Source organism: Bacillus rossius, chromosome 5 (assembly GCF_032445375.1).
Source record: "Bacillus rossius redtenbacheri isolate Brsri chromosome 5, Brsri_v3, whole genome shotgun sequence".
NCBI lineage: Eukaryota > Metazoa > Arthropoda > Insecta > Phasmatodea > Bacillidae > Bacillus > Bacillus rossius.
Genome location: NC_086333.1, coordinates 79810371 through 79830717, shown reverse-complemented (window position 1 = coordinate 79830717; position 20347 = coordinate 79810371). Strand labels below are relative to the sequence as shown.

Sequence of the window (20347 nt, the reverse complement as noted above, 5' to 3'; positions counted from 1 at the left end):
AATATTTTTGTACAAGATATGAATCTGGACTTATGTCATTGCAGTTTTTCACTGTTTATCATGGAAAAAATTCAAGAATGCAAACTAAGTAATAAAAGCATTAGAAATAAGATTTAATAAATAAAAATAAAATTCCCCATTGCGTGATTCATTTAAAGAATGAGAAATGTATTTGTCCATACCCTATATTTTTAAATTAAAATTCAGGGGTGAGGGCAAATTGGAGGGGCTATATCTCCCCCCAAAATCCTTAAAAAAAATCTATCATTCCCACCAACTGAAATGAAATTCTATGTAATACTTACTTACCAGATAACCTGAAAGTAGCATTTTACACAAGCAAACTGGACAATTTGAATGACAGCCACTTTGTAATCAGTAAAACAGCTGTTCAGAGTAAAAGTGAAAAAAAAATTGTTCATCAAAGATTATACTTTTAAAATTTTTTAAATAATGTTTTGTAAAATAATAAGGAAAAAAATTTTACTCATTAAATTTTTTATTTTCTTGTAATTGCCGTCTACCGAATTTCATGACATCTTGTTTGCATCACATATATAAAAAAAGTCCCAAAAAATTATAATTATTGTAGATATACCAGCTTGTATAATTCAGAATGTGCAGGGCGAAGCAGTGGTGGTTGCTCTGTGTTGTAGAGGCATGAGGGCGCTCTACGTGGTGACGAGCCTGGCTGCTCTGCTGCTCGCGCTCGTATTCCAGCCACAAGGCACGCTGCTGCTGATCGCCATGACCTTCGTGTTCCTGATCGTCGCGGGCGTCTGCATCAACGCACCCTGGAGGGACACGCAGTACCGCTACCCCAAGCCCGCCCCCGGGCTCGAGGCTATGAGGAAATACCTCACGGTTAGTAGAAGCCGGTTGCATGCACGTCTTTCCTTGCTTTTGTACCTCTCTTTCCACTCGCATCTTGTTACAGTTCGTTATATGAAATAAAAAGATTTCTTACTTTTTAATTAATGTTTTATTGTCCGAAAGACGAAACGAACGCATCCAATCACTTTCAATGTTTTACTCACTCATTCAACACATATATTCGCCTGTCGAAAATTAATATTTTAATTAATAATTATAATAATAATATTTTAATTAATATTAATACTTACATATGCAAAAAGGAAGTTTAAAAGAAAAATATTTAGCTAGGAGGGCAGGGTTCTTGCAACGTTACAATCTCTAATTCTCGTCACATCGTCTCTCTACCTTCTGTTGTAGCGTGAGCATACCACTGCATTAACGTGGACATGTTTGTTAGCTTCAGAGCATGTATTTGGCTACAATTAAGGTGCGACACACAGTGCTCGAAATGTTCGGCAATTTTGCGCAATAGCGCGCGATGTTGCAGGACGATGCAGAATTTGTCGCGCATCTTGTTGTTTGTCTCCGTTTACCTGTGTAGTTGCATTCCAAACATCGGCAAGTTTAGACGCGGCTTGCAACTCACTCGTACCAGCATCCCAATTTGACTGCCGAGTACGCCAAACCATCCACACGCCTGCGTCATCAGCCAGGTTTTCACACGTTACCACACACAATCACACTGTTCGATTCCCGCATCCAGTTGGCGCTGCACCATGGACTAGTTCTGAAACTTCCCACTCGATAGTTATATTTCTGCTAACTCAATTTTGTTTTATATTGTCGTTGCTAACAAAGCGCCAATAAAATAAATATAAACCTATTTAAACCCTGCCACGTACATTTATTTAATTACTTTTACCTACCAATTAAAGCGGTCCTTAAAAGATATTAAGAATTACAATAAAATAACTAAAAGTAATTAAACATTTAATTCTAGAATTAAAACACCAAAAAAAAACTCTAAATTTGTTGTGGCCTAGGCAAGGGCCACAACATTTAATCCGGCATGCTATAGTTGGGCATATTAAAACCGGCTTTCAATAGTTTGACTTTTTAAATCCGGTATTCAGTAGTTGTTGTTTTTTAAATCTGGCAGTCTATAGTTTGGTTTATTTAATCCTGCATTGTATTTTTTGGCATATTTAATCATGCATTCTATAGTTTTGCTTATCTAATCCTGCATTGTATAGTTTGGCACATACTAATGGAGTCGCTCACATTCAGAATTCTTCTGGTGTTTCCGGCTGTTCACCTTGGCCGTAGAGTTGCATTACTGTGCTGCCGGCAATTTTTATTCTGTTCAGAGTTTGAGGTTACAGTCAGTTTACATTTCAGTACAGTTTTTCCCGTTTTATTGCGAGTTACGTTCCACATTTTCACATTTAGTTTTTTCCGTTTAAACTGAATTGGCATTCAGTAATACGCAAAATCACCAATCCGGCACGGCTGTGCCCGACTGGAGGACATTGACGGTCTGAGAGCATCGGGAGCAGAGCGGCGATGGTTGTGCAGGGCTCGGAACCGCGAGCGGAGAAGCCCCCCCGGCTGCCGGTGATCTACGGCCGCATGGTGGACGGCATCCTGCAGCAGCTGATGGACCTGGCGCTGCGAGACTACGTGGGCCGGCCGCTGGACGCGCTGGGGTTCCGCTCCGAGGACGTCCTGTGCCACGTCAGGTGAGCGGCCGGCCTGCAGGACAAGGGATCCTTTCATCATTTCATCCATACACATATCTTCTCTCTTTTACTAAATATTTTGTTGTTAAGTATGTGAATAAGTGGGATTGATTAAATGTTTTTATATTATCGCATCTGGTGACGCAAGAAGCAACTGTGCTACTTAAGGCCGGGTGGCTTATTTGTGATCCAATTTATGATTAAGTGGGGGTGCTGATGAGTCATGTCAAACAAACACACCGTTTACTACGGCACACTGTATCATCTTGGGTTCGACTTGAAATTGCGTGAAGGTTAACTTTAATCTGAGAACCGAAACCGAACCTAGAACCAGGAGAAAAAAGTAGAACCGATATAGCAGTAGTTTGTTCAGTTCATGTCAAAATGTATGCATTATGTGATTACTGAAAGGTTTGTCTGAAAGTTGGCAGCGCTGTTTATACTGTGCAAAAATGATTGTTAGCGTCAGTGTGGATACCAGGGCCGGATTTAGAAGTCTGGAGGCCTCGGGGCAACAGAGGAGCGGAGGAGGCCTCCTGGCCCCAAATTATTTTCCAAATAAAATTAACAATTTTTTTCATTTGAGTTTTCAAATAAATAATCTATTGTGAAATCAAGTAGATTCTCTTAGTATTTTAAAAACATACATAAATATAATCGGAGACAAGAATTATATGAAATTAAATTTTAGTGTCAATGAATATTTCTGTTAATATTTAACGATAATATAATAATGTATGTACAAAGTACTGTTGGTAATGGTAAAACAGCAAAAAAAAGAATATCAAAGGAAAAGATGTTTATTAGTGTTTGACTTGTCGGAATTTGAAAGATTTTTTTTTTCTGAAGAGACTATTGTGAGGGCCCTCCGTTTTGTGGGGGCCCCGGGGCTTTCGCCCCGGTTGTCCTCCCCTAAATCCGGCCCTGGTGGATACCGCCAGGAGGTGGCATGCAGCTTCACTGCGCTCTGAAAACAAGCGAGTGTCGAACGGTCGGTGGCGCAGGTCGGACGTCTGGCAGCTGACGCAGCAGCTGCAGCTGCGACTGGCGCGCGTGGACAAGGTGAAGCTGATGGCGGAGGACCTGGTGAACAAGGTGACGCAGCACCTGGAGCGCGTGCGGCTGGGGCAGGCGCTGGCCTCCGCCCAGGGTCGCGACGCCCCCGACTACCGGCTGTCCCCCCACCTGGCCTCGCCGGCGGCGGAGCGTGACTACTTGCGCCGCCTGGTGGAGCGAGCCGTGCCGCTGCTGTTCCCGCGCCCCTACGCGGCCGTGCCCGCCGTGGCCGTGCTGCTGCGCGAGATCCTGGTCTGCAAGCGTGAGCGCACACCGCCTGTCCCATGCTAGCCTGCTTACCTGCCTGTATACTGGTGTACAACACTGTGGCACATATCGCACCCTGAGTCCAAGACTATCCTAACTCAAATATCAGTGCAATACTATCACCACTCAGATGCCATAGTCTTGCACATATTCTTATATAATATTTTCCAGAGTGCAACACTACATTATTTGCCGTAAGTCCCGTAAAAGTAAATATAATATTGCGATAGTCTTGCAGTGCCTAGATAATTGATATTTTCCTGCTTATGGTAAAAATATCTCATAAACTCAATTTTTTGAGTTACGGTAGTCTTGTACTCAGGGTGCGATATGCCCAGAAATAGTTCTGTCAGTTCATATGAATTTGCTTTTCTTGTGGGTAGTGCATTTTACTCTTATCTAAGAAAGAAACTGGATACTCTACTATTTTCTGCGAAAAAAAATGAAAAGTCGCATGACCCTTGCATCATTTCTTTCTTTTGATTTCCTTTCCGGATTCAGCACAACTGTGGGATGCCTATCCTTCATTCAAAGAGAACATGTTCGCAGTAGCTCAGCCACATAGTGGACTAGGCTGGTTTGCCTTTGCCTCGTGTGTCCTGAGGAACTAGGGACTGCAGCTCATGAAGGCCAGCACTCCTAACAGATGTATTTGGATAAAAGTCATATATCTGCCTTGTGATGTCACAAAATTGTTTACTCCAAGTGTCTTTACGCTGCCTGGGATGCAGCCGGATCCCATCTGTGGCCACCACAATGGACACCTGCAGCTTCAATGTCTCAACGATTCCCAATTCCTGTTTTCCTGTTGAACTTATATTCATTTTTGATGAACCTTTTTTAGAACACCATTTTTTTATCCTGTAAGGAATGCCACATAATTTTGAGAAACACAGATCCCTAGCTTCTAAGTATCTAATGACCACATTTTCAATGCTTCTCAAGTTGAGTGCAACAGCCGGTGAATCCGGGATCTGAGTTTCAATGCAACCAGTCACCCCTTCTGGTTTTACAGCCAATAACATCAAGAATTTTCAGAATAAAGTTCTGCAGCAAACCATTGCTATATATTAAGATAACGTGCATGGATAACCAACCTTTTTTCGAGATGGCAGGCAGCATTATTTGCTGAAAAAAAATATACCATAGACATTGCATGTGCACAGCTGTACACTAGTGTGTCATGCATGTTACACTTATGTCTATGATGTAGGTTTTTTATTTTATTTTTTTATTTAAGTGATTACGTTTTGACGGCGAGATTTAAGTTTGTTGTTAATTGTGTGCCGGCCTCCTGCATGATTTTGAAATTCACTTTAGTAGCTAAGATTTTCGATAAATATATATCACATAATACAATATATTTAAAGCTAATTGACGAAATACCACTGAGATTTGAAACAAGTGCGAAGTTGCATTTTCATGTGTGGGTGTAATCTATTTGCACCATCCCTTGTAGCTACATTCCTGCATTTTGTTGTTATATGGTGAAATATGTTTTGGTTTTATCGCAATTCACCATAAAAACTTGTCCCTAAGGATCACTTACTTCAAATATGAAATACCTGTAAATGTATTAGGCCCTAAAATGCAAGATCGTCTCAACGATCTGGAAAATTAGATGGCCTTTATTATAAGGATTGAAAGATGTGCTTGAATATAAAATAAGTAATCTCTAACCAAATAATTCCTTTGGCTGCAAGGGAAACCTGGAATAAAAGTTAGTCAAACTTCAATAGTGCATACCTAAAGGGACCATAATTTTGTAACTTTGCAATAATGAGGTTTTTACTATGCAAACTACTACAAAATTTAATCTCAGTTATCATAGAATTTCTAAATTAAAATCAGATTAAGTTAAAAAAATTTTTTTATTTAGTACCTGCATAACACACCTAAAATTAGAATACTAAATGTTTTCTCTGTCCTTAGATATTACGTAGGAGTTGTAGTGCTAACTAATTTACATTATTTATTATGTAATAAAAACTTGTTTTGTTCCAAGGGTAAATAGTTATAGAGAGTAAAGGATGGTTAGTTCAATTATCCCAGAATAATTTGAAGAAACAGTGTAAAGTCTTGTCTAAAATACAGTAGACTCCGGATTATCCGGGGTAATTTTATCCCGACTATCTAGACCAATACTGTAACACCCGTCCCTCAAACTAACGCCCCTAACGTCTAATTTGTTTCAGTAAAACAGAGCGCTAATCAAAACAGTGCTAGTCACATAAGTTTTTTTCCATAAGAGATTATTGTAATCAAAAATTTTGTTTTCCAAATATGTAAGTGTGAATGCTGACTACCATTTCAAGACACTACTCCCGATAACATTAATTTACAAAACTAATATGCATCTAAGTACATTTGAAGTAAATTTAAATAAATGTTGAATAACATTTAAAGATTAAACAACCTAAAATTAAATAATAATGTTATTGATTTAGGAGATATATTTTTTCTAATAAGAATTCAAAAAGCATAAATGTAACCTTTTCTATTATTTGAAAGCTTATTTAACCTATTAACGTAATTCCCGACTGTTGTTTACTAAATACGTGTCTGCCATGATTTTTCACTAACACATCTAAGTGGCATAAAGTAAACTAGCCCTAAGAGCTTCTGGCTTTTCTCTCCAGAGTTGCTGTTGACATGCAGGATGGTGTAATATAACGTTAGCTGAACACTTGGGCGTCATCGGAAATAATTGTGCAATGAAGAAAGTGAATAGCTATCAAGGAAAAGCAAAGTATTGTTTGTTGATTCGTTGATTATTAATTCATTGCTTTACTAATTCATTGCATTTTATTAATTCAAGTGCCATTACCAAAGTGCGGGCATGGAAATAAAAAGTCAATTTTTTTAATTATGGTTTATGGAAGTAAAATATGGCATTGTTAATCCATTAACCGGTTGACCCACACCCAGATAATCGGAAGCTTACTGTAATTCTGATGCCATTACTTTTGTTTTGGCTTAAAAATTACATATTTTTCCAAAATTGTAGGTCTTTTTATGGGTAGTTTCTAAACCTGCACTTTATTCTTCTTTCTTAAATACTTTTAAAAAGTAGCACAGAATAAATTTTGTTTTGTAGTTACATTACATGTGTAGCCATCCTAAAATAGTATTTTGCAATTCCTAAAAAAAACTACAGTTGATGTGTAAAATTGTGTGCAAATTTCCTTCGGAGCATATTCTAATCTTTAGGTGTGTTAATGCATGCCCTAAAAAAATTAAAAAATAAATATTTTTAACTTTTATATACATTTGAATTAGAAATTATATACAAATTGTGATTAAATTTTGTAAAAGTGTGGTTAATAATACTAACCTTTGTTTTTTAGCAAAGTGACAAAATTATGGGGTCCCTTCAGGTTTGTGTGTTTGAGGTTTGACTGCATTAGGTATTTGGGTTAATTTCAGGGGCGCAACAACTAAATTTTCAAAGAGGGGGGGGGGGGGGGGGGGGCAATATACCTTTTTATAAAGAATCATCAATCCCCCCTTATTGAAGCGGGGGGTCGGGGGGTCCTCCCCCGGGAAAATTTGTGTTTCAAGGTGGAATTAGTATCTAAAAATTGATTACACAGCTAGTGGAAATAACATATCCGACTTGTGCAGCACTTTATTTGCCCCCGTTTGCCCCCACTTCACAGTTTCAGAGGGGGGGCAAAATACCCTTGCCCCCCCCTCCCCCTGTTGTTGCGCCCCTGGGTTAATCCCCCCCTCCCCCCCATTTTTAAAAGAAAGAAGTTTTCTTGGTTGGGGAAGTAATTTCCACTGAGAGCCAAGTGAGGGCAGTACTCCCAGGAGCCTGCGGAACCTTCGAGGAATCCGCGAGGTGTGGTCGTGTGCTTAGTGTTCTACCCGGCCATCCAGCTGCTCACGGACCCCGACTTCATCAACCAGAAGATAGTGTCGCTGATCCAGCAGCAGACGCGCGGTGACGCGGCGCTCAGGAAGCCCTGGGCGCGCTCCTCCACCTTCGACGACCTCGTGCAGATGATCAAGTCCTCCAGGGACCTCGACCAAGTGCAGCACACCAGGTGCAGAACTGATCACACATTCGGTCCTGGTCCTCGGAACTTCAAACATAGTCTCAGTACCGCAGCCAAACCTTTCCCAATGAAAAGACACTGAGGACTTACGGTAAAATGTGATTTTTCCAGAACTTATTGTAACTTACCTCCTAATTACGACTTATCTGCAATTTTTTGTTTTTGGGTATGTTTGTGTGTGTGTTATTGTTGTTACTCACACACCCGTAGGATACTTACCACAATTTCCACTTCCTTTAAAGCTTAAATAATTTTTTTGAACTCCTTGTTTCCAATAAGTTCACATCTTATAAGATGTAGATAACCACATATTTTACTGGACTTCTCTTGCAGTTTGTTTAGAAAAGGTTTGGCTGTAAAACTTTTGGTGGTTCTGCGATTGTATTTAAGTTTCTCAGTGCTGATTAAATTTTAAATAACCGAGAACAAAGACAACACATAAATAATCTGCACCCTGCGTGACACCGGGCTTAATAGTAAATCTTAAAAAAAGCACGTGAAAATAATCAATCAGTGTCCTGTTCATGCAGTCTGTGTCATAAGAGGAGTAATAAGTAACTTCCAGCCATTCATCTGTGCAATGCTGCTGGAAAAATTGAAACTTAAGAACTAAAAAAGAGTTTTTCCCTAGTTGTACAACTGACCTACTTGTGATTTTGTTTTAATTAATGTTAGTCTTTATTTCAAAACAACAGTAATCAAAGTGTGTTATTTCAAGGGAAGAAACATGGTTGGGATTGTGTAAAAGCTGCCTTAAATCAGTTTCACTACAGATATGGTTATGATCAGTCTAAATATTAATCTTTAACTTTTTGTGATTGTAATTTGATACATAATTTTACGTAACTGTCATACTTCTGTTTTCATCCTGCGTCACTTCAGATGGCTCAGCTCACACACTGACTCAACCAAATTATATTTAAATAAATGTTGTGTTTGTCCAACCTGATAGACAATGTAAGCATACACTCAAAATAAAGTGGCATTTTATGTTATCTTACGATAAGTTAAATTTAGTGGTAATGTGAGATGATGTGTTGGCGTCTGTAAGTAGAGCAGTGTAGTTGTATTGTGTGTCGTGCGTGCAATGTGCAGAGGGCACGGCGAGACGGCCAGTGCTCGCACGCACGACGTGGTCCCCGAGACGACGCAGGCCAGCAGTGAGCGCCACAGCGACAGCGACCGTGTCAACTGCATCAAGGAAGCGGAGGCTGAAAGGCCCTTCGAGGGAGACAAGTTCAACTTCTTCAAGGTATGGGGTCTATTGAGTCGTGTTGGTCGTTGCGATTGACCGGCTTGCGTATGAAAGGAAGAGTGGGGGGGGGGGGGGGGTGAGAGAGCAGACAACTGCAGGGGTGGGACGCGCTGGTAACAGGCACAAGATGGGAGAACACAGTAATTGGTTTTGCAGTGTAGTGCATGTGTGTTTATCTGCACTGCCTCTCTGAGACTGTTTTCCCAGCAGTTGTAGATGCAGAGCATTAACTAGTTGTTAATTAACAAACCAGTTTATTTCCTATGTAAAAATTTTCGTGACAATAAAAAAAAGTTTTTGTAAGTATAAATGTCAACTTTTCATTTTGTGTTTGGAGTTCATCATCACTTTTGGGGTTTGAAATGGATTTTCAAACTGTGAATGTTGAAAGATGAATGGTGAAGCAAAACAGCTGAAAGGAAATGTTAAAAGGTCTTTTTGTAAGTATTAATAAAATAAATTTAAGAACAGCAAAAATACCATATCACTCTAAAATATAATGTGACACAAAAATTTTTGATTATGAGTATATGGGAAAAAAACTATTTTCCTAAAAAATCACACACAGAATTTAACTATTATTTAAACTAGTAAATTACACCATATTTACAAACAGCTTTACTGGTGCCTTTTTCTACGAGCAGCAATTAGAAGGGGAAAAAAAAGATTTATGGCTATAGTTCTTAGCCACGGGTCGGAAACAAAGAATGCTGTGGAACATGGCTGTCTCCAGGGAGAGTAGAATAAGAGGGGCTAGCAGCCCCCTCCACATCATGGCATTCCAAAGTGTTATCCTGTCTCATCTGTCGCCTGCTGACACACCCCTTCCCTATACAAGGTTCAGAAAATCATAAACAAGTGATGCAGTTACGAGGCATAGTGTCTGGTTTTTCAAATACAAGTTTTCAATTATAGATTATAATGCTACCTCCACTTCAAGTTTAGCAATTTTGGTAAAAAAAAAAACCATCACATTACGTATATTCAGGTAAATGAGGTAGTATAGGAAAACGGGTGGCAAATGGTATGTTTGTACTATAGTCGTTAAGGGTAGACTAAATGGAAGATAAATACTTTGTTCACCCATTTTGATACAGCATTTATTTTTAATATTTTTTTAAGTACGGAGATTATCATTGTAATATGTTCAAAAAAAATTTTTTATTTTTATATATTCAAAAATATTTTAAAAACTTTAGGTGAGATCTTTATGGTATGTATGATATCCATACAGGAATTAAAAACTTCATTTAAAATGTATTAAAAAAAATTTTAAATCTTAAAATTTTTTATACACTTAGTTCAGAAATTGTTTAATATAATTTGTTTTAAAAATTAATAATGTTATATTTCCTTAAGAGTCCTAGGGGAAGATATTTTTAATATTTTTTTAATAAGTGTTTCTGAATTTTGTCCTTCTAGAACACATTAATTTTTTTGTTTATACAAGGACTCGACATAAGGTGATGTGTGGTGCCTGCAGAAGAAACAAGCGGTCATGTGCGGTGAAGTGTCTGGCCGGTGGTGTTGTCAGGGGCGACAGCTGAAGCGGTACCTCAGCCAGCTGACGCAGGCCAAGGGCTCCGCGGACAAGCGCCCGCGGTCCGGGCGGGGGTCCCGGTACCCGGTGGAGGAGGCGGTGGAGGCCAGCACCATGATATCCGGCGAGGTGCGTGCTTGGCCCTGACGTCGGGAACCCTCGTTTGCTCCTCCGCTGCAGCACAGATCCCGGTTCATCTCTAAAGCTGCCCTGAGGAGTCACTGCTAGCGGCAGTAGTGTGAAGGCTCTGTTCGTGCTGTGTAGTAATGGAAAGAAGAACATTTTAATGAAACTAAAATTTTAATTAAATTATTTTTACATAAGTTTAGCTTTAACTTGTTAGCAAGTCTTATTATTTAAAAAAAAAAAAATTTTGACTGTACCAAAACTGCATACCACCAAACTCTCTTAAACACTTGGCTGTGGAATAATGATGTCTCAGATCTACTTTTTTCCCAAACAATTCACAAATGTCATGTGAAGACAACAACAGTGTTCTCGTTGGTCGGTTTCAGTCTCTCTCAAACTCCTGACAGGGGACAGAGCCAGTTATTTTACCGATGTAGACAATGAGTAATGAAGTATCACACACAGTCAAATTTTCTAGTGTTATTTCAGGAGCCCTGAAATTCACTGGCCAACTTCAAATTTCCAACACCCCATTTCTAAATGACCCCAATTGAGTGAATGAACTAGGACCTACCATATCGTTGGAATCTAGGTAGCTAGACAGAATGAGAGGTGATGACTGATGAGATAAAGAGTGTGCATTGAGAAATAAATGTATGGCTTATGGCACCACTTGCTACGTTTCCACCTGTGAAAAGTCTAGGGTTAACTCCTTCCAAAAATCAAATCCAAATCGCCTATTGGGACCACTCTACCATCTTTTTCTTATGTATAATGTATGAAATAAGTTTCTTTCGTTTTAACACAAGTGAACTGTGAATAGTTTCCAGAATTGAAAATATGTGAGATTTTATGTAATTAGTTGGTACCATCCGTGATCATCTATAGTAATAAAACTGTTCGAGGCAAAATGTCTGTACATTACATGAAATGATCAAACATGTATTGGAAATGGCTCTGTACGTTAGCGATAATTGAAAAATATAGTTAAAAAAAATTTTGTCTGTTGGAGTATCAATCGAAAACTACTTGCAGGATTTTAATGAACTTTTTTTTATTAGGGAGGTCTTTGGCTAACTAAAAACTAAGTTATATATTAACAGAATTCCACCCCTAATGTGGACGTACCTAGTTAAGTAATCTTAACCAAGGGACTTAAATTGTTATATATCGAGTGACATTAATTTCAACTAGAACTATGATTGGTATGTATTGTAAAATTGTTTTGTCAGAAAGTAATCAGACAGTAATCAGAACTTTACTTTGAAAAAAAAATAAAAACTTTTGCAATCAATGAATTTTTATCATAAAGAAGTTTAAAAAACTCATTTACTTTTTCAAAATGAAATAAACTTTTGCAAGTTAAAGACATAACTTAAAAATAAACTTAAAAGTTCTTGCATGCAAGCATCAAGTTTTCAAGTAATTTGTTACTAGTATGGGTGGTTTTTCTGGGCCAACTTGGAATGAAACAAATCAGACTCGAAATTAAATTGAAAAGAACTGGCTGTTCAGCTGGATGTGGTGACCTGGCTCTGCCTCCACCCACACACAGTCTCCAGTGGCAAGTCCGGGACGAGTGCAGGCAGGCGAGGGGGGCTGCCGCAGGACGTGGTGTCGCTGCGGAGCGTGCTGGCGAGCGTGGTGCGCCGACGCTTCCTGGCGCAGTTCCTGGAGCAGGCGGGCAGCCAGTCGCTGCTGGGCTTCTGGGCGGCGGTGGAGGAGCTGGCCGCCTCGGACCGCAGCAGCTGGCACCAGCTGGGGGCCGAGATATTCTACACCTACGTCAACACCCCGTCCCCCGACGTGCAGGTCGACAAGGTGGGTCCCCGCTGTCACGTGCTGTCGCCCCGCTGTCGCTGTGTGGAGGTGGTGACGGTGACCCCGCGTTGCAGCCCACGCTGAAGAGGATGGAGGGCTTCCTGCTGGGCGACAGCGGGCCGGAGGTGTTCTACGAGGTGCGGGAGTCGGTGGTGCGGCAGCTGGAGGAGCTATACCCCTCCTTCGCCCGGCACCCCCTCTACCAGCAGATGGAGGCGGCGCTGGACGGCGACCGCAGCTCGCTTCCCCCAGGTGCGTGGCCCTCGCGTCTGGCTCGCGACCTTCAGCCCGTGAGTCTGCCACCTACATGCGAGCGGCCGTGTTGGCAGGCGAGGGCGAGGCGGTGGGGGCGGCGGCGGAGGGCCCGGCGGAGCCCTCGGACGAGCCGGAGCTGGACGGCCTGGATCACTCAAACTACGCCGCCACCAAGCTGTGCCGGCTGCAGGAGCGGCTCTGCAACAAGACCCAGGTGGGGCCGTGCGCACACGAGGCAGGTGCGACAAAACGTTGGTTCGAATTCACTGTTTGATGACCTCCCGGTACACTGTCAATGTTCCCGGTGGACCGTGCTGCACGTCGTCCATTCTCCTTCACGCACGGGCAACGGCGAGACGATCCGCATCATAAATAGTTCACAACCGCTAGGTTTTGTAAAGGGGAGATACACAGTTTTATGCTGAAATATCACGTTTGAGCTACTGATAGTACAACAGTATTTGATAAGCATTAATATCGTAAATCTTTTTCTTGTCTGCCTCTCCCTTTGTTCCAACGTAATCTTTGACAGGTATTTGGTTCTCGTTTGCAAGATGTAGAAATGTAATCACGGCATGTCGTTCTCTCCTGACTGGTGTCAACTGTGGTAATCAAATCCCAGTTTTAGACTGTGTCAGTGGTCGTTTGGGAAGCACGGGTGTACGGCAGGCTGGAGACAGAGCAGCGTGCCACCGGCTGTGCAGTGGTGTTGTCGACAGGCGCTGCAAGCTCTGCGCACGGCCCTCAAGCCGGACTCGCGCGTGCTCAGCGTGCTGGAGAAGGAGGTGGAGCGCCTGGAGGGGGAGAGGCGGCAGCTCGAGGCACACTTGTCGCGCACCGAGGAGTGGGGGGAGCACCTCGGCCAGTGGCGAGCCTCCGTGCAGTCTGCCGAGGTGCGTCGCCTTGCCTCTTGCTGTTGCTCTTTCCTTTCTCTGTCCTACATCATGCTGACACAGCATCTTTTCCCTCTCTTCACACTTTATATATTTTGCAACATATTTTTGTTGTTTCCTAGAAGAGCGCACAGAGTGGTTTCAGTAGTTTACATGGTGTCTCTATGGACATCAGCATTAAATGTTAAATTTGTCAAAGCATGTTTTTTCCTGGATTACTGCATGCAAGAGTGGACGAAGTAATGCTTGAATTCTGGACCATTGCTAATGTTTGGGAAAATACAGGTGTGCATAAAATATCAATTGCACCCAGATGAATTTCGAAAATTTATCACTATTCGTAATGTCCATTAAATATATAGTAATTGAAGTGATAAGATATCCTAAGATTGAGAGTATTGGAACACTTGCGCGAGTGCGTGGAGTATAGAGGAACTGGGCTGTGTCGCCGTGCTTGCAGCTGTGCGAGGACAGGGAGTGCCCCCAGTTCGTGCTGGTGGTGCACGTGGTGGAGGACGAGAGCGACGCGGAGGCCGTGTCCACGGGCTGGGTCGTGCTGCGCAAGCTCTCTGACTTCCAGCTGCTGCACAAGAAGCTCTGGTGCGTGGCTCCGCTTCGATCAGTGACACCAGCATTGTACCGTATTGGTCCAAAGATAGACCAACCTTTTTTGCCAGTTTTGTCAACCTTGAAATCTAGAGTCGGCCTATAATGGGGCACTAGCCAAAATAGTATAATTAAACACATACATTTCAAGAATTACTTATGGCATAAAAATTGTAATCAGATATACAATTCATTGACCTAAAATTACGCCGTACTTACGTGGAATTAGTAATTTTTCCAACTTAGAAATTTAGTAATTACACTTAACCCTAATAACGTATCATATTTTAAGTTTAAGTACACAGATGTGGTCACTTGTAGCACATAGCTTTTGAAAGCTCGGTTTGGTTATTTTTTAACTGTATTTAACAGGCTGCGGTAATTTTATTTGCTTGTAAAATGTGGTATCTACAGTAAACAATTACATAGTAAAAACAGCAATTTTGCCGTAATGTTATTTACTGTAGTATGCTTTATGTACTTTTCTACCACAGGAAAATCAAAATGGCAGCAGTGTTGGCAACTTGTAGTTGCGACACGAATAAACAAATACCGGTACATACCAATAGTAACAAGAACAATAAAACCTATTTGAAATATGTGCTGTTTTATGGTTGATTCATACACGTTTGACATGAAACCATTTTGGGTTTTTTACATCAAAATTAAACGTACTGGTAAATGATTTTACGTCACAATTTCTATGAACTTGGAAAATGTAGCCATTGCCGTATAAAATGTTGGCACCACTACAAAGAATTTGAAGATAAACGGAAAAGTAAGAACAACACTTTTTGTCAGTTCAATAAATACTAACTTAGTTGAAGTGTTACTGTGGTAATATGCTGCTGATAATCATTTTAGTTAGTTAAAATTTATTTTTCCCTGATTTGAGTGTGCTGTAGAAGGGGTTGACCTATTTACGTACCAATACGGTACATGCATGCCACGGTGACACTGATGTTCAAGCATGATTATTCATACTAACATTACAGTGTTATACCAGAGACAAGTGTTTGTGTTTTTATTTCTTGAGACAATTAGGTGCTGTTTTTACCTGAATTTGATGTTATTTTTTTCTTTAGTTTTATTTAAGCCAGTTTTAACATAAATATGTAAATCTTTCTTTTAAAAAATTCATTACAATCATGTACAGTTGTGTCAGCAGTATAAAAAAATTCTTTGCATAGCAAGATGATGTCTACATGTCCAATAAAAATGTCAGAGATTTTTTTTTTTACTTTCATATAAGTTATTAGTATTAATATTGTGTACTATGTGGCAGTAAAATAATTTTTCTTGGAATAATACCTCGGGGAAAACCAATTTTTTTGATAGTAACAACCTTCGGCCAGTAAACTTTATATTATAAGAACATTATATGCTTATGTTTCCCTCTAAATTTACATCACGTAACAAACAATAACTTTGCACATCTATTGACCAGACAGAGCACAAAGATATCACAAAAACACACCTAAGCCCTATCTGTGAAACTTAAATTCAGCACTTGTTCATAAACCCTTTTAAAAATAAAAACTCGACTAAATGAAGTGTTTACTGTGATCAAACCTATATTTAATTAATTCATTTTGCTTTTGACATTAGTAAACTTCTTTACCGTATCACTAGTTATGTTTGAAAATGATTTTCACGAGAGCAGCAATGTACAATGTTGCCAAGCGCATGATTTTCAAAATAACACACTTTGTTTTAAACAAAGAATCCGAAAGACGCCATCTTGGTTTCAAAAATTTAAGCCATAAATTTCTGTTAGATTTTCAGAAACATCAGAGTGGTTTTAAGTATTGGCAGTTGGTCATCACATCATATATGGTCAAAAGTTAATAACGAAAAATGAGAATATGACTCTAAAGTGGGCGTAATAATTATTTATGGTAAATTTTATGAAATAAAAACTTATGGTTTCTTAATTTGGCATTTCAGGCAGTAGTGGCAAAGGTGAACCAGGTGTGACTTCAGCACCAATTTGGAAATTCTTCAAGAAATTAGCTGATAACGGGATGCAATCACTTTTGCCCTTCTGTCCTGAAAACTGAATATGGTACAGCCACAGGAATGCACAGGCATGTTATACAACATCCTAAAGATAACATTCTTGAAGGAAAAAAAAAATAGTATCTGATTCTGCCTGTGAACGTGTTTTCTCTAGTGTAGACAATATTGTCACCAACAAAAAAAAATTAAATATGCTGAAGAATTAGTATTTCTTCACGAAAATTTGAAGTGTAGGGCATAATATGTTTGTTTCTATTTCAATTATGTTACTTATTATTTGCCCTTATGTGCCATTTTTTTTTTGTGAAATTGAAATCATTTGAACTGTTAATATAGTTTATGCAAGAATTATAAATATGCACATTTTAATAGTTAATCTTTTTTTCTGTACACCAAATGACCAAATTTCAAAGCTTTTGCTACCGATTCCAATCCTGAAAATTCAATATCTTTCTTGACTGAGTTCCGTCCCGAATTAAAAATGCAATTTCCGTCCACCTCCAATAAAATACCTAACCTTTAAAGTTTGTAGGATCATAAACACACCGGTTGCACTCTTTCCTATTTGCTGGATACAATTTGTAATTTGATTGTGTAATGTTTCTACGTGTTGGGTTTTGTATTCACATATTTTAGTATTGAAGCATATTGTCTTTGGTGACGATAAATGTTTTTAAACAGTGGGACCAAATGATACAGACTGGTAAAACCATTTATATGGACAGTCATCTTGTATTCTTGCAATTTTCATATTTAAATTATAAAATAAATCAAAGTAAGTTTATTTAATTTCTGAATTTTTGGAAGTGGATTCTAATTTTTATTTTAATTGTGAAAAATTCACTTTTTTTTTACCAAAAAAAATTAAGTTTGCATAGTGGCAAACGTGGTGAATTCATGTCATTTGTTATTACAAAATATTACGTGTAACAACTTTGCAATAACTCTCTCCCCTCCCCCCTTCCTTTTTCATTTTCAAGTGTGTATACTACAAGGTGGCCACCTACCCAAAATTCCAGGAAATAGTATATTAGCTGAGGATAACAATATCGGTAAAACCTACTTGGATACCAGTTTTCTTTTAGTTTTTTCAACAACTTGAAAGGGATGTCTGCAACGTCACCTGATTTTCCCCAGGATGATTATTGAGTGTGGTGTCTTTTTTTAGTCAGTTGAGTTCCCGCGTCAAACAACTGGATCTTCCTGCCCAGTCGATCAAGTATCGTTTTGGAAAGCAAGCTGTGAAGACTGCGCTGGAGAAGGCTAAGCAGCAGATACAGACGTACCTGCAGGTCAGTGCAAGTCAGCCACGACAGGAGTAAGTACAAGTAGCCTGGAAGCTCACTGACGAATGGGGTCAGCAAGTTTTCACAAAATGGCATATATTTACACTTAACATACTATTTATTCACCCAGTTATGTTTGTAATAGCTGCCCTGTTAACTGTGTTTAAACATACGTAGGTTTGGCGATATTATGAACTAAATTACAGAAACTTTCTCTTGAATTTGGTATGTTTTATTTACATTAATTTTGTTTTTGAGTCACGTCTGTTTATTACAAATGATGACCATCCAATTGCTTATGTTTAAAGTCGAGGATTGGGTAAATCATATCCCTGCCAAGCCTACCTGTGTGCCTGTCCACTTCTGTTGGGAATGACATTTATTTCAGTCTGCTCCTATTGACATTGTATTTGGTTCATTAGTGTTGAGCAGTGTTACTGAAAATGAAAACTTATTCAGTATGTGATAGGTGATAATTGACTCTGCAATGAAAGAACATGAAAAAGCAGTTTTGTCAACTATAATTTCAAAACTTTTTTTTTGTTTTAGTTAATTATATTATTTATATCCAGACTATTTTATTGTCATTTTTTTAGCAATTTTAATGGTGATATTTTTTATCTGGAAATCAGAAAATGTATTTAACTTGTTGGAAATTTCCCTTTCTTTCAAACCAAGTCCAACCTGTGTGTGTACTGAAAACAAAACTTCATCTGCTCCATTTGTTTATTTGTTTATCACCTGCACATTAGTTTTGCTGTGACAACTTCACTGGTATTTACGCTCTGCGAAGGAAGACACTAGAGAGGTTGCGCTTGCAGGTGGTGTTGGAAGACGAAGGACTGAACCACAGCGAGGCGCTGTACAGGTTCCTCAGCCCGAGCTCAGAGCATCTCAAGCAGGTCACGCTCCCGTCTCAGAAGAAGTCTGGCTTCTCGCTGGCCACGCTGTTCAAGAGGTGAGCACTGCCCCCCACTACAACTGTTGGCAGACTCTTCCCCCTTCACTGCCGTGACGATGTCTGCCCGTCTCCACGAGAGACCGGGTGGGTGCCGGCTGCATGCTACTGCAGATACCTCCAACAGCTGAGTATTGCCTGTTGTGCTGTGGTGCTTCCACCGCCTACGCAACAGGTGCCATGCTTGCTCCCCATTGGTTACCCTCTCCTTCCGGCCAGATATGCTATCACGCTGTAAGAAATGGTGCGCCCGCTGTGCTCATCGAGCTGGCTGGCAGCCAGGCGGGAAGCGACGAAAATTCGCCCCTGAAAGAACCACTGCCACCCAAATCATTGCGGGCAGCAATGTCCAAGTGACCAACCCCCTGCATGGTAGACTCTATTCTACTCTGTCCAACTCTTCTTCCAGAACCATCCTTGTTTCCCGTAAGCATCCTGCTTGTTATTAATGCATGAAATTTTTGCATCCTACATGTCAGTGCCTAGGGTTTTCCCTGCTTTTATGCAGGTTTTACCTGGGCTCAACTCATCTAGTTTCAGTCTAGTATAGTCAGTGAGGGGAGTTAGTCATGGCGCCAATCACTGCCATGGCTGGCCAATCCCCTCCTAGCACATGATGCATGCTACCCCTCCTGCATGGTTCATAACCTGCATGATTAGAGCATATAGGCTTCGGCCTGAGACTCACTTAGTCTCCCTCCCTAACCCGGAACCCTCCCAAACACACTTAGTTTTTAGTTAGGTTAGGGGAAAAAAAAATCTTTGCTCATCAGTAATTGCCCAGTTCTCGACCACCATGTCTCTCGGGACTCTTCGCTGTGACTCATTTCTTTCCTCCTCCTGCCACCACTTCCACTGAGGCAAATTCGTGCTTACTCCATCCCGCCCATTTTCGGGCAAACTGTCATTAAATGTTCTCCATCATGCATTTCCGAAATGTGTCCAGTTCGTCTTGTTCGCGGCTGTTTTTCTGTAGCTCTGTGGGGCCAGCACTACCAGAAGAAGACAGCAAGATCACGTGTTCCCATTTTTGCTCTTACGGAATATCCCATTCTCGTACCGGTACGTGAATGCGGGGAAGCCTACAACTCACATAGTTTCGGTTCCGTGCAAGAATTCCCCAAGATTTCCGAAGTTTTGCGTTTCGGTACTAACGCTGCTTCAGCCGCCAAATCAGAAGTTCCCAATGAAAACGAGCATGTTGTGACTGACCTAACCTAGAACTCGGAAGTTGCACGAGCGTGGTAGGGAGTTGTAGGCTCCCTGTACGAACGCTAGTGTGTGGTGCGGCAGCGAGGACGAGGAGGAGGTGTCGCTGCTGCTGGAGGAGGGGGAGGGGCGAGCGGCGCCGGGCGACAAGGACGGCGTGGCGGAGCCGCTCTACGGCCTGCTGGGAGAGGTGTTCGACATGAAGGGCGTGTTCAAGTGGCTGCGGCGCACGCTCATCACCTTCGTGCAGCTCACCTACGACCGCACCATCAACAGGTCTGACATGGCACAGTCAGTGGCGTAGCCAGGATTTGTGTATGGGGGGGTGTTACATTGTACAACCAGTCCTCGTCCCAGTGTTGCACTACTTGGTCACACGTGTGACGGCTCAGGCAATGTAGCAAGTGCCAGACCACAGTTCTTACCTTTTCTGTTCT

The 20347-nt window shown here is 40.7% G+C and overlaps 1 protein-coding gene across 1 annotated transcript in view; it reads left to right on the top strand.

Annotated features, from left to right (window-relative positions):
- The window catches only part of LOC134532092 (sorting nexin-25-like), a 33059-nt gene that overhangs the window by 5098 nt on the left and 7614 nt on the right, over positions 1–20347 (top strand). The window contains exons 2-15 of the mRNA XM_063368342.1: positions 657–864; positions 2392–2555; positions 3560–3873; positions 7741–7927; positions 9035–9191; positions 10729–10863; positions 12472–12684; positions 12759–12936; positions 13014–13153; positions 13659–13832; positions 14293–14432; positions 17626–17749; positions 18565–18701; positions 19995–20186. Of these exons, the coding sequence (XP_063224412.1) occupies positions 657–864; positions 2392–2555; positions 3560–3873; positions 7741–7927; positions 9035–9191; positions 10729–10863; positions 12472–12684; positions 12759–12936; positions 13014–13153; positions 13659–13832; positions 14293–14432; positions 17626–17749; positions 18565–18701; positions 19995–20186 (2463 nt within the window). The remainder of the gene's footprint in view (positions 1–656; positions 865–2391; positions 2556–3559; positions 3874–7740; positions 7928–9034; positions 9192–10728; positions 10864–12471; positions 12685–12758; positions 12937–13013; positions 13154–13658; positions 13833–14292; positions 14433–17625; positions 17750–18564; positions 18702–19994; positions 20187–20347) is intronic.